This window comes from Gouania willdenowi, chromosome 7, assembly GCF_900634775.1.
Source record: "Gouania willdenowi chromosome 7, fGouWil2.1, whole genome shotgun sequence".
NCBI lineage: Eukaryota > Metazoa > Chordata > Actinopteri > Blenniiformes > Gobiesocidae > Gouania > Gouania willdenowi.
This window is the reverse complement of record NC_041050.1, coordinates 40,197,360-40,212,831: the sequence shown is the minus strand read 5'-3', so window position 1 is coordinate 40,212,831 and position 15,472 is coordinate 40,197,360. Positions and strand designations below refer to the sequence as shown.

Genomic DNA, 15,472 nt, shown 5'->3' with positions numbered 1-15,472 from the left:
GACACAACTTCAATAGTTTGTTTTGTACGGAAGCGGGTTAGGTGCAATTTTGATGGAGAAATAATTTTGGTAAAATGAAGAATGAAGTGGAAATGTCGAGATTAAAGTTGATATTTTGAGAATAAAGTTGAAATATAATGTCGAGATTAAAGTCGAAAAGACGATATTAAAGTCTGAATTTCGAAAATAAAATAAATCTTTTTGGGTTTTATGGCAGTTGGCAAACTAAAAAGTGCATTACCGCCACCTATTGGTTTCTAGGTGGACCAGAATTTAAGAGGATTAAAACTTGCAAAGATAAATAAATAATAAAATAAATAAAGTAAATGACCTCCCATTAGACCTCCAGAAATCCACCACAGTCATGTAGTGAATCTCCAGGAGTCCAACAAGGACCTACACCTTCCCTCCACTAGCTCTGCTTTCACTCTCTAACATGTTTTTAACTCCTCCCATATTTAAAACCTTTTCTGCTCCTTTCACAATGATTTTAATCTTTTCTGTCTTTTGTTTAGCCTGGCCAGTGCAGTTGGTCACATATGCTATAAATAGTACTAGCCTATCCATTTGAAAATAAATACAATATCGTGATGAAAGTCAAAGGTTTGCTATAGAGGGTTTTCACTTGCGTCATCACCCGCCAACACGTCGCCATATTGGAGGTACTCAGATTCAGAGAACTTTATTGATGCCCGAGGGGTAATTCAGTTCACAGTAGTGGGTTGAGTTGCAGCAAAGGACAGAACATTACACACACATCCACATTTCATCTCATCAGTCAGTCAGTGTGCAGGAGAAAAACAGCTCGAGGAGACCCAGCGTTCCAGACTCTGGAATAACCTGCATCAAACTGTGTCCACACTTTTAAGAAACATTTGAAGACTTTGCTCTTCAGAAAGGCTTTTATTTAAATTTTTATTATTCTTTTTATGATGCTGCTCCTTTTGGTTTAATTTCTCCTCTGTTCTGTATATAGAGCACTTTGTGATTTTATCTGCAAAAAGAGCTTCATAAATACATTACTTATTTACAGCCATGAAGTAGCTACAGCATTTACGGTGAGTGAAATAGTGGCAATGAATAAATAAACAATAGCTTTAACGCTAAAAACAGTACATGAGACAGATCTCATTCTCACTAGTATTTAAAAGCTAGATGTACAGTATATCCCAGTGTAGTGTACGCACGCCCGTCAGCCGTGTCGCATGATGTACGGGTCAGACCGAGTTTTATAGACTGACAAAAGTTAGAACAAATCATAGAGAACAATGTCAACAGTTATCAGAGGAAAGGAGGAGCTAGTGGTTAGTGAAGCTAAACCAGGATCTATGAGGCAAACATCTGGACAAGTTCATCCCATTTCTTGTCAGGTTAATGAATTGTTGATATCAGCAGCTCTGAACTCATTTTATAGTGTGATAATAATATTATTTATTATTGACTTAATATAATTACATTTAATATCCTGCTACAGTAGCAACACAGTAGTTAAAATGTAGAGCTAAAATGTAGAGCTGTAGTTCTCATTGTATTACAGGTCAACGGTCAGACCTTTATCTAAAGGATGATCCAGACTGGGTTAAAACCAGGTAGTTGATCATATCAGGAAACACAATAGACAAAGACTCTCAGGGTCCTCATTGATCCATGTCGTATAGATCTGCACCACCAATAAACTCTAACTTTTCTAAGTCCTTCCCTGTATGTCTTTGTATCTAGAACATGTTTTCAGGAGTTTTTCTGTGGTTTCTGACATTTATCCATTGCAGTGTTTACCTCTGAGTGCCTCCAATATGGCCGTGCATCCGGGTTACTGCACAGAACATGACATAGATGAAAACTCTCTAATACAGTCAAATCTACGGAAGCTGACTAGAGCCAATCTAACGCATTCCTTCATTAATTGGTCCTCGTCAGCTTCTGTAGGTTTGACTTTATTAGCAAACCTTTGACTTTTATCACAATATTGTTGTCACACCGTGCCCTCTAAACGGTTTGGAAGGTTTTAATCTAGAAACAAATGCATCATTAGTAGTAAAAAAAAAAAAAAATGTTGTCACCCATTGCTCCATGTGCTTTGTTTGTTGAACCAGGAAGTGACAAACACAATAGAAGCCTGTGATTGGTTCATATAGTGCTTTTGGAAGGTACCACATGTAATAGAGTTGGAGGGGTGTTTCTTAGCAAACACAAATAACCGTTTTTTCCAAGTATATGTCAACCTCTTAACATTGCTAATGCTAATAAACAATTGTTGGGTAAATGTTAAATGCATTTTCGGTCTTTAATTTGTCTAAGATGAGTTTAATTGATTTCCCTCAGATCATGTTCTTTGGTACCTCCCCCTCAGTACTATATAAGAGGGTGGTGGTGGTTGGTGGTCTGTGACAGAGCTGTCAGGTTGGAAAGCAAAGTTTGTAGAGTTTTGTGTAGAGCTCAGTCTTTATTTTCACTTTTTCCTCTTTTTTTTTTTTTCGCAAGTTGAATGTTTTCTATTTTTCTTCAGGTCTGCACTGTAATATAAAGACACTTTGCATTTTTGGAACCTTGCACTACTTTTGAGCCTATGCACTAGGCCATTCTCCCTGTTGTATTAAAAGTTCATTTCTAAATTTCACCTTAAATCTTGACATTTCGGCTTCATTCTTGATTTCCCAAAAATTATTTTCTCTCTCAAAAATTGGCTCTAATTCTCAAATTTCTAGTTCATTCAGCATATTATCAATATTCAGTTTTCAAATATTGTAATTCCACCAAACTGCATGTTGGACAATGTGCATGGTTGTATTAAGGGCCAAAATATTCAACCTACGGTTTGCAGGCCAAACATTTTGGAATGAAAAAAACATTTAAAATATTTAACTTGAATTAATGTTATTTACACAAATGATGTAATTCATTGTTGATATTTGTTGTGTTGAAGGCCATAGACATTGCTACGAGTGCTTGAGTTTTGATAGTTTAAAGCATTTTCCTTTATGACCTCTGACCTTTTATTTAAGAAGTTTCAAACTGGTTGAGTCGGCATTTTACACTGTTGATCATCCTGTTGTTCAAACCATGAATGTAATCAAGCTCTCCTGGTATTGGTTGACTGGTCGTCAGGGAGTGAACAAATGATTAGGTTCTAGGTGTTGTTATTTCGCCCCTTATTCAGATTATTATCAGCATCTGGTCACGTATGTAAAAGAATCTTTCAGGTGTAAATGAACTCTGACCTTTGACTGGGATACATACGCTTTGTGTTGATTACGTTTCTGTTTAAAGATTGTTTCTACGGTGACATCAGTAATATCTGTTGGGTTTTTTTTTTTATCAATGTTATCAATCCATTTGAACAAGAAGTGAAACATGTCCATTCCAGTTATGTGTTATATGTAAATAACATGTATTCTCATTAGCGACCCACTTCAAATCCAATATTACGCACCAACTGATACTCATAAATATTTCACATTTTATTAGAATTCAATAATCATCAAATTATACAAAATAGGAATACTGTTAGTTGATGAGAGCAATCATCATCTTATATCAGTAGTAAATCACATCAACACAGTAGTTCAAAGGTCACAGTGTCACGTTTAAAAAAAGATTAAACTAAGATTGGTTCTTTTTATTTCACCAGCAGAATAAAACATATTTACTGACCCAGAAAAAGCACTTAGATTACTGATGGAAAAAACACAATATATGTTATATTTTCTAGAGTTGATAAAATACCTGCTGTCTCAGAGAGAGACGAGAACATTGTGTTTAGTTTGATTTTTGTTCCACATTTTCAAACCCCATTAAAAAAATAACAATGATTGGTCTGTGACCAAAGTTCTTTGTTTATGAAGTGGCGTTCTGTGGTTTATAATAGCACAGTTTGCTATGTGGGATAAACACACAAACATGTTAAAAGTGAGCAAACACATACAACATTTAATGTTTTCCTCCCCAATAAACCGTACCTGTAGTGAATTTCATTTGCAATGTATAATACTAGAGGTTTGATCAGGTAACTCTCATTAAAAGTCTCTGTAGAGCAGAAAATGATATCATGATATAGGTATATTTATATCCTGATACCAATATAGTATTTCTTAATGAAATTAATGGAAAAGTGCGATTCATTATATATTTGATTATATATAAAAATAAACCAAAATAAGCGGTACTACTCCATTAAGAATACTCGTGGCTTTAGCTACATTTACTGTTGTCATGTGTTCTGATTTGTAAATGTGTGGAAATGCCACCAGGGGGCACTGCTATGGTTTTAAACCGTACCTGTAGTGAATTTGACTCCTCAAAGATTATAGATAATAGTAGAGGTTTGGATTGGTTATAATCTTTAAAAAGAGATAAATTAACACTAACATTTGTCATACATGTTTGCAGATATTTTGCTGAGAAGAATCAAAGTGACTGTAGTGACACGGATCGTGATCAGACTAACTGATGATTCTGGACTCTGGGAGGGGCCAAAAAAGCAGCGTTGAGTTGATTAGCTGGTTTCGTGATATTTTAACAACAAAGTGGGACCAAGACCATATAAACTATAGAGGGTTATACCATACAGTAGACGTTTTTATATCGCACTACCATGAAAAAAAAACTCTTCCTCACCCTCCGTGGGCGGTCTCTCTCTCTTTTTCCTCCAAGCTCAGGTCCTCTACCAGAGGCCTGGGATCTTGAGGGTTCTTCAGTATCTTTGCTGTTCCTAGAACTGCACTTTTCTGGACTGAGATGTCTGATGTATTTCCTGGGATCTGCTGGAGCCACTCTTCTAGTTTGGGGGTCACTGCCCCGAGTGCCCCGACGACCATGGGCACCACTGATGCCTTCACCCTCCAGACCTTCTGGTCTCACTCCCAGAAGGAACAATAGCAGACATTGAGAACAGTTACAAGTACCTCGGAATCCCACAAGCAAATGGCAACCTCGAAGAGGTGACAAGGAAAGCGGCTACGGCCAAATACCTCCAACGAGTAAGGCGTGTCCTAAGAAGCCAGCTCAATGGCAAGAACAAGTCCCGGGCAATAAACAGCTACGCCCTGCCAGTAATCAGATACCCTGCAGGAATAATAAGCTGGCCAAAGGATGAGATACAGACCACAGATGTTAAGACACCAAAGCTCCTAACCATGGACGGAGGGTTCCACCCCAAATCCAGCACCCTGAGACTGTTCGCTAGCCGTAAGGAAGGAGGCTGAGGACTAGTGAGTGTGAGAGACACTATCCAGGATGAAACATCTAAGATCCATAAGTACATCAAGGACAAGGCTCCAACAGATGACGTGCTCAGTGAATGTCTCAGACAATGGGGAACAGAAGATGAGGTGCTGGAGGTTCCATCATGGGAGGACAAGACCCTACACGGGATGTACCACCCAAACATAACTGAAGTGGTGGATATCAGGAAATGGTACCAATGTCTAGACAGAGCTGGACTAAAGGACAGCACAGAGACACTCATCATGGCTGCACAGGAGCAGGCCTTGAGCACCAGAGCAATAGAGGCCCAGATCTACCACACCAGACAAGACCCCAGGTGTAGACTGTGCAAAGAGGCCAATGAGACAATCCAGCACATAACTGCAGGGTGTAAGATGCTGGCAGGGAAAGCTTACATGGAGCTCCATAACCAAGTGACTGGTATAGTGTACAGGAACATCTGTGCAGAGTATGGGCTGGAAACCCCAAGGTCAAAGTGGGAAACACCTCCAAAGGTGGTAGAGAATGACCGAGCTAAGATCCTGTGGGACTTCCAGATACAGACGGACAGAATGGTAATGGAGAACCAACCAGACATTGTGGTGGTTGTCATAGCAACACAGAGTGACTGCACATCAGGAAAAAGGAACATGAGAAACTAGAAATACATATATATATATATGTCAATATATCGCACAGCATTAGCCAGAAGAATGAAAACCAGCTTGCCCATAAAAGACGGTGGCTGGCATTATGTTAAAATCATAGACAGATGGTATGACACAATCTGTGAGGTTTAAACCTCTAGTATGAAATGTGATGTTTTGATAGATAAAACTTACAGTTATTCACTACAGGTGCCCTCTAGAATCTCTACCATCTTCCATGGAAACTAAAGGAAGCACTAAATGCATGTTGTCACTTGTTTTACACGTGTCCCTAACCAGAATAGTAGGTGGTGGGTACAAAGGGCATCTTGGTGACGGTGGCAGGCACTGCTTTCTTCCTGACCTCCACCTGAATCTCTGTTCCATTCTTGGCAAAAGCTGCATCCACGTAACCCATGGCGATATTCTTCTTCAAGCAGGGGAGGGACAGCCGCTCGTGACCTCACCTGTACAACACACAGGGTTAAAAAAGGATGGGGGGGGGTTATGTGGACGGTTCCTCTGATACGTGTGAAATATTGGGATTTCATCTCATTTGTGCTTATGGACATTTTAGGACAAGAGTATAAAAGTGCAATCAAAGACCCCCAACAGATAACTCCACTACACCCTATCAAAAGCCTTCTCCGTATCCATGGAAACCACCCGTTCTGGTGTCTCCCAGATGATGGAGAAAGTTTAGTGTTTGTTTTCTGAAAGTGAGACTGAATTTAATGTGAATGTGTTTGGTTTCTAATGATCTGTTCACTGACCGATGACTCTTCCATCAGGGCTGAGAATGGGTGTGTGGGGTCTGACTGGGGGGCCAGTGGACACCAGGCCCACCCTCTTCCTGGCCGTCTTGGCCATGATCTGAGGTACGATGATGTCAGCCCCAGGAAAATCTCTGCTCTGTCGTCTGCGCTTTCCTGTGTTTGAAAAGAAAAATATGATTATTGTTATAAAGCTCAGAATCATATTACAGTTAAAATGGACTTCTAGTAAAGTTCCTTAGAGCAGGGGTTCTCAACCTTGGAGTCAGGACCCCATTTGGGGTCGCAAGATACTAGGAGGGGGTTGCCAGAAGCCTTCAAGAAACTAAGAATATTTTTTAAACATTTTGAGCTCATTTTTGCTTATTTATTTACATTTTTTCTGCAACTACACCAAACTTGCAATATTTAAACCTATTCATAAGCATTTTTGCAACATTTCTCCCATTTCTGACACTTCTACATCACATTTTAATGCCTTTTCTACACATTTTTTCCACTTTCCAGACATGTTCAGCACTTATAAACCCTTTCTACCACTTTTACACCTAATGTCACATATATTGACCCATTATTGTCACTTTTAACCTCTTTTCACCAGATTTCATGATTATTTTTTGCCATTTTTTCCCATGCCCATTATTTACCAGTTTAAACTAATTGTTTTAATATTGACACTTTGAACAGTTTTTCGTTCCACTCTAATTTGCAACATTTAATCAATTTTTTAAAATCCCATTTCACCACTTTTTCCACCATTTTTGGTCACTTTTAGGCCATTTGTGATGCGATATTTACTAAACTCTCACCTATTGTCCAGACAAGTGCAGCCTCCACAGGCGTGGTGTTCTCATCAATGTCGTTGCCATACAGACAAAGCCCCGCCTCCAGCCGCAGACTGTCTCTGGCCCCCAGACCAGACAGCTTCACCTCAGCGTTGGAGAGCAACTTCTCCGTCAGCTCCACCACTCTGGACCGAGGGACGGAAATCTAGACACAAACAACAGCTACTCTTTACAGGCGGGGCTAAAAACCTTAAAAAGCCTCAAATCAGAGATTCTCAACTGGTGGGTCGGGGCCCAACTGAGATGCTGATCTTTTTCATTGAGTTGCAGCTAGGCCTTTACAATGATGAAAAAGTAAAAAATTATTTCAGCATCTAACCCCTGATAATAAATAGATTTTCTCTCTAATTAGACTTTTTTGGAGTTCTGGATGAAAACCTTTTTAAGAGTAAAATTCTCTCAGGAAAAATCTACGAACCTTATTTCACAGATACTTGTGATTAAAATTGTATATGATGCCATGTTTTATATCTAACACTTTGTTTGTTTTTAAATGTTCTAGGATTGAATTTCAGTTTGTTTTAAAGGGTTAATGTTGGGTTAAGAACTGCTGCCATAAAATTATGTGTAAGAACTAGAGGTGGGACTTGATGAAAAAAATAATCTAATTAATTAGAGACTGCAATTAATTCATCTCAATTAATCTGAATTAATCTCATAACAATATTTGACAGGAGAACCAACGTATTTCCAATTTAAATTGATTTTGATACTGAATTAACGACTTCTCAGGTTCTACTGTTGTAGCTGGTACGTCAGTATTACTGGTAAACCAGGAACTCATGCAATGAGAAAGGTTTCGTGTTGTTTGGGATGCAAAAAATAAAAGTTAGTAATTACATACATTTGTTAGTGTGTTATGTTTCTGTAAATAATTGATGTGTTAAAGTTTTTGTGGTGTAGCAGCCCCTAGTGGTCTGACAGGGGACTGCATATTTTAGATACTTAATACACATTAAGTAGTGAAAATCCACTTCATGTAAAAGTCATGTGACATGAAATCCTTCAGTTTTAGGTCACATCACATTGGTTAGTTGTTGAGTTGATGAGATGAATGGGGTTAGCATATTCTTAGTGAATAATGAAAATATGAAAACGTTCACCTCTACTCCATCTTCTCCAGTGTAGCCACAGCGAGTGACTCTACAATCACTAACACCAAACACTGTAGCCAGGGTGGAGAACATGAACGTTAGCTTACTGAGGTCCTGCTTGACTCCCTCCTGGAGAACTCTGGACATGGAGGGACCTGAACACACAGTGATGTCACTATGAACACAGGACCAGAGACCAGAGGACACTATGGGGGGGGGGGGAGGGGGGGGGTTACCTTGAACAGCTATGAGAGCATCCTCCAGGAACTCCAAATCAACATCAAAACCTGCTGCTTTAAACTCTGCAAGTTTAGCCTAAAAACAGAGTTTACACCAATATTTATATTCATAAATAGAAAGTCATTTCATGTTTCATCAGATACTAGACAATGTTTTAGCACTATATTAATATTACGATTCCATTAATTAACGATTATCACAGTATCTTTTCCTCACTATTTCTTTCATTAAAGTAACCACACAAATGTATCAGCATTATCTTTATTTATGTCAAATCACCAAATCAAACAGTAATCATATTACAAAATAAATACATAAAACAATATAAAAATAAAAAATGTACTCATGTCTCAATAGGTACACAATCATGGAAGTGTTTGATTGGACGTAAATCTGTAGCAGGTTGTAAAAAAGAAAAGTACTAAATTACCTCCTCATATGATTAGTGATGTTTTTTTACACTCATTGATCAGTGATCAGCTAAAGAATCCTGATGATATAAAACCTAATACAAACATTAAAGGCATTGGTGGTCATTTTTGTATAAATAATTCAAACACACACCACAGCACAATAAACATGAGCTTTATGATAAACTCCTCCCGTACCTTCATATGAGCAGCGTCTTTGTGGGCACAGCCTGCATTAGAGACCACGTAGAGGTACGTCTGGTCTGTCCTGGTCACGATCAGGTCATCCATGATCCCTCCTTTGTCATTGGTGAAGAGGGACAACGTACCCTGAGGATCACACAGACATTAAATTAATAATAAATCAATCAAATCTTTTTCTAACGCTAACCCTTTATATTGATGAAGTTATGATAAAACCATTAACTGTTGTAGTTTTTAAATACTAATGATTCAGGGTTTTTCCTTTTCCATTTTCACTTCCTGTTTATCTGTGAAACAAAGCCAAGCATTATGTAGTACTCTACTTTTAGGGGTCTACATGCAAACAACTGAATATGAATCAATCTGAATAATAATAATAATAATAATAATAATAATAATAAAGTGATCATACGTCTACATTTACTCAGACTTGTCCTCTTTTCATGTCTTGTTCTCACTGTCCAGATATATTTTACAAATTAATGAATTTGTCTGTGTTTCCCACGGACCCTGAACACATCTCAATGAACACGTTAATTTAAATGACCATAACTTTAAATGAAAAAGTAAGTACGGTAAGTTTTGGAGTTTTTGCCTTTGTTTTAATTTCTAAAAGGTGAAAAGTTTGTCATAGTTTGAATGATTGAGAGATTTTAAGTAGTGATTATTATAAGGTGATGACCTGAGTCACCACTGATTTCAGATTGTTAATAAGTCTTTGTTATATGTGTATACAGTATGTATATGTATCGCATCTAACGTGTGCAGATCTACTTCTGGCCCTTTGGCAGATGTAGGTCATGAGTTTAGATATTCTACTTCTAAGTCTTTGTTATAAACAAAGAAATAGATTTTTAAACCTCATAGACAATAAAATCTTATTTATCTACTATAATGTCTATGGGCCATTACAACATAGATTTAAGAAAAGCTCAAGTACTTAGAGTATAAACAGGGGCCCACTGTCCTCTTTCATGGAAATCACAATATGTTTACGCTATGTATGGTTCATCATTTTTACCGTGAGAGAAATGTTCTAACAGGCCATCATAGATGCTAATGTAGACTAGTTATGACTTATCTAATCAAATAATAAACGAGCATTAGGAGATTTATGCACGCTCATAACATTCAGTCATTTTTTCAACTTGTACAATTTCTAATAAAAACTGATGCAACCAAGTGACATCTACCGTTTAATATTCATATTTAAACGTCTAATCTCACACTCCCAACACATCGCTCTCCTGCCACAACAGACAACTGCACAGACGTCAGGAAATGAAAGTACAGTGTGTCCATCAGACACTGAACAGGAAATGAAGTCACAGCGTTTTCAGAGTAGATCAGTCATTTACCTGGTTGTCTTTGAGCTCCGCGATATCAGCAACCACCAGAGACTCCATGAACTTCACCCTGTCTCTGCCGTGGACTTTAGTCTAAGACAATTACACATTCTGATGAGTCGGCGCTAATCAGGCTTCAATCTTAAACGGAATCCTCCACTGTTTTCACAAATGTGTCCTAAATCCTTTTAAATGTCTTTATTAGTAGATCTATGTCTAACACAACACATTATTTTGAATAATATTTGTTTTATGAACTTTTAAAAATGGGACTACATTACAGTTTTAGACAGAAACAGTGGAGGATCTTTTTCAAGCATTTTATTTTTGGTTTGTGTTACTGCTACACAGTGACATAATGTGTGATAGAATATACATACATATATATATATATATATATATATATATATCTATATAATTACCTGGAGCATGTGGCTGACGTCAAAGATGGAGCAGTGCTCTCTAGTGTGCATGTGAGAGACCATGTGACTGTCTCTGTATTGGACGGGCATACTCCAACCAGCAAACGCCACCATCTTTCCTCCTTGTTGTCGATGGAAGTCGTACAACGGTGTTTTCTTCAAGGTCAGCTGTGATCAATCAGATTATGAACATATTTCATGATTAAACATATTGCCTTTAAATGCTGATCTTTAAAATGTATGATTAATAAGAATGTATATATTGCAATATCAATAATTACACATTTCACCAATTTCAAAATGGTATGAAATATAATTTTTTGATCTTTTTTAACTTGTGAGAACACGTAAATAGTAACTAACTGTAATTCAAGCACAAATATCAAAAACAAGTGGTATGTTCATCAAACTGTCAAATTACATTTTTAAAAAAAGTTTAACTTTTGCTTCTCCAACAGATTATGATTCTGTTAAGTTCTAAAATTCATTTTTAAAAATATAACCACATACATACATATATCAAAGTGTCCAGTATGATTGAAGAGAATAAAGCCATAGATTCATTGACACCTAGTGACCAGGAGTTTACGTGCTAAGCAGATATTAGTGCAACTAAATGTTTTTTTCCTCAAAAAACACAATTTAGAAAAATTTGGACATTTTTCATGGTCTGAGTTTACCTTGTGCTGAGATTGATTATGAGCATAAATTTAAATTTAAATGTAATTTCAAAGCTAATGTTATTTGACGAGTGCTGATTGCTACCCCTAACTGCTCATATACGAGGCAGGACACAATGTTTTATAATTTATTCAATGCAATTCAATTGTTTTCTGTTTGGATAAAAATAAAGCACATGTTGTAAAAACATGATTATAATATACACTGCAGTAAATAACAGTTAACCTAATGTAACTTTATTTTTAAATCAGTATAATCCAGCACGAGTACGTAGCAGTCACGTACGAGATTGTAAGAGAATCTCAGTACGGAGGTAAACTCAGACTGTGACACTAGAGAAACAAACGTCACAGGAAACTTTTTAACCTTTGCTAAATAAATAAATCAATCATATCATGTGAACCCAACAACCAATCAGCGTCAGTCAGTAAACTAACTGCTGCTAGTCAGTAAGCTAACTGCTGCTAGTCACTAAGCTAACTGCTGCTAGTCAGTAACGCAACTGCTAGTCACTAAGCTAACTGCTGCTAGTCACTAAACTAAACTGCTGCTAGTCAGTAAGCTAACTGCTGCTAGTCAGTAAGCTAACTGCTAGTCACTAAGCTAACTGCTGCTAGTCACTAAACTAACTGCTGCTAGTCAGTAAACTAACTGCTGCTAGTCAGTAAGCTAACTGCTAGTCACTAAGCTAACTGCTGCTAGTCACTAAACTAACTGCTGCTAGTCAGTAAGCTAACTGCTGCTAGTCAGTAAGCTAACTGCTGCTAGTCACTAAACTAACTGCTGTCAGTCAGTAAGCTAACTGCTGCTAGTCACTAAGCTAACTGCTGCTGTCACTAAGCTAACTGCTGCTAGTCACTAAACTAACTGCTGCTAGTCAGTAAGCTAACTGCTGCTAGTCACTAAACTAACTGCTGCTAGTCAGTGAGCTAACTGCTGCTAGTCACTAAGCTAACTGCTGCTAGTCACTAAGCTAACTGCTGCTAGTCACTAAGCTAACTGCTGCTAGTCACTAAGCTAACTGCTGCTAGTCACTAAACTAACTGCTGCTAGTCAGTAAGCTAACTGCTGCTAGTCACTAAGCTAACTGCTGCTAGTCACTAAACTAACTGCTGCTAGTCAGTAAGCTAACTGCTGCTAGTCAGTAAGCTAACTGCTGCTAGTCACTAAACTACTGCTGCTAGTCGTGAGCTAACTGCTGCTAGTCACTAAGCTAACTGCTGCTAGTCAGTAAGCTACTGCTGCTAGTCAGTAAGCTAACTGCTGCTAGTCACTAAACTAACTGCTGCTAGTCAGTAAGCTAACTGCTGCATGTCACTAAACTAACTGCTGCTAGTCACTAAGCTAACTGCTGCCTAGTCACTAAGCTAACTGCTGCTAGTCAGTAAGCTAACTGCTGCTAGTCACTAAACTAACTGCTGCTAGTCACTAAGCTAACTGCTGCTAGTCACTAAGCTAACTGCTGCTAGTCACTAAACTAACTGCTGCTAGTCACTAAGCTAACTGCTGCTAGTCACTAAGCTAACTGCTGCTAGTCAGTAAGCTAACTGCTGCTAGTCACTAAACTAACTGCTGCTAGTCACTAAGCTAACTGCTGCTAGTCACTAAGCTAACTGCTGCTAGTCACTAAGCTAACTGCTGCTAGTCACTAAGCTAACTGCTGCTAGTCGCTACGCTTTCCTCTGTCTTCCTCACATTTGTGCTGTGTATAAATTCAGTTTTGTTTAAAATAAAATTTCCAGTGATTTCAACTCAATAAAAGACACAACTGTCCAAATATAATACTTGAAAATGCAATTAAACATCTAAAAGTGAAAAATGGGTTTTATTTGTGTTTATTTCTTCTTTAAATGAGGTGCTGGATCCGATCAAATAAGTGCTGGTTAAAATGTGGGATGTGATTCACATTGTGGCTCCACTTTTCACTGCATTTATTAGTGGTGTAACCTCTGACCTTTGAACGACTGGCATAGGGTGGGTGGGGGTGAGGGGTCTTATCAGCATCAAGCAGCAGTGCATCATGGGACAGTGTGTGTCGGCACGTTTACAAAACGGTTCAAGTCCGAAGTCAGGGATTAATGTGAATAAACAGGTGATCATTGATTTATTAATGCATATATTTCTATCTGCACAGACTACATATGTCCACATGTTGAATATTGGATTAGAAAAATGGGTTGATTTGGATAAAATAAACAAATATAATATGAAATAAAAGTAAACAGTGATCAAACAAACATTAAAGTCCTCTCGGTGTGTAAACAGACACAGCAGAGTGTGTGTGTGTGTTCTGATCTGACTGCTGCTACACACACTCTTTATTCAAAGGTCAAAGGATTCATTTCAAACTACTTCATTTAGTCTTGATGGAGACATTGAATTTAAAGTGTAGGGAAAAAAAATCATGAAATAATTATGAATCAAATTTTCTAATATGAAGGGTCTGTATCAATTCTAAAGTGGTGGGTCGCGGACAGCTGGTAAAAAATAAATCAATAAAATGTATTTAATAAATAAATACTTAATGTCTTTCATGCTGGATTTCTTTTATTTTTGATCAGGAAACTTTTCTTTTGACAGGCATGCTGTGAAATGCATGTTTCACAGGTAAATTTATATATATATATGTTTTCAACAGCTATTTTTGTAAAATGTAATTTGATTGGTTGAATTCTAAATAAAAGTGGTTCGTGATTTAATGACATAATGTGGGTCCCAAGGTGAGACCAGAGGTTGAGAACCCCTGTAGGTTTTCTATAAGCTGTCATTAAAAAGATGATTATTATTGAGTGTTTTATATTAATAAACATGTAGTGTAATGTTCATACCTCAGCACTGAAAGCCCGTCTGTGCTGCTGCTGCTTCCCCACACATCCCGCACCGACCGCCCGCAGCCCGCGACCCGCAGACCCGCCGACACAGACCGTTAACCGAGCCCACATCCTGGTACCAGAGGTCCCTCCGTTACACGGACACACACGGTGGATAAACGAGTGTTTTCAAACTGTCCACACTACACTACACACTCATTCTGCACGGTGTGCGGAATACCGGAAGTAGAGAGAGCGCAAAGACTAATGGGTAATGTAGTTAAAAGAGGCTATCTATCTTAAAGGGATCCTCTACTATTTTTACAAGTTTGGTCAAAAATATTTGAAATGTCGTTAATAGTAGATCTATGTTTAAAAAACACATTATTATGAACCATATTCATTTTATTAACTTTTAAAACACTTTAACAGCCTGTGTTCCTCCATCTTGAAATCACATGATTGATGATGTCACACGGCCCCACTGCCTGTAAACAGTTTTTCTATTGAAGTGAAACATTCAGCCTGTATTATAGATCATTTAGTAGCTTTTTAAATTATTTAGAAGCTTTTTCAGACAAAATGCCAAAGTGCTGCTGGTCGCTCTGAAAAACAAAAAAAACAGGAAAAGTTAAAGATACTCTGAGTAGTACATTTGTGTCTTTATTATTCAATCAAAGAAAAAAAGTAAATCCATAAAGATTTTATCAATCAAAGACAAAAAGTGTTTGAACGCAAAAAAACAACAACATTTTTTGATTGAATAATAAAGACACAAATGTACTACTCATAATATGA

General features: G+C 37.6%; 1 protein-coding gene across 1 annotated transcript; it reads right to left on the bottom strand.

The window, feature by feature from the left end:
* Positions 1-5,768: 5,768 nt before the first annotated feature.
* On the bottom strand, positions 5,769-14,939 carry amt (aminomethyltransferase). Its single transcript, XM_028453247.1, is given in 10 exon segments — positions 5,769-6,287; positions 6,290-6,316; positions 6,623-6,778; positions 7,432-7,612; positions 8,571-8,716; positions 8,798-8,876; positions 9,410-9,541; positions 10,774-10,854; positions 11,184-11,351; positions 14,693-14,939. Coding segments are annotated over 10 exon segments (1,230 nt in total). The 5' UTR covers positions 14,807-14,939; the 3' UTR covers positions 5,769-6,141.
* Positions 14,940-15,472: the final 533 nt, after the last annotated feature.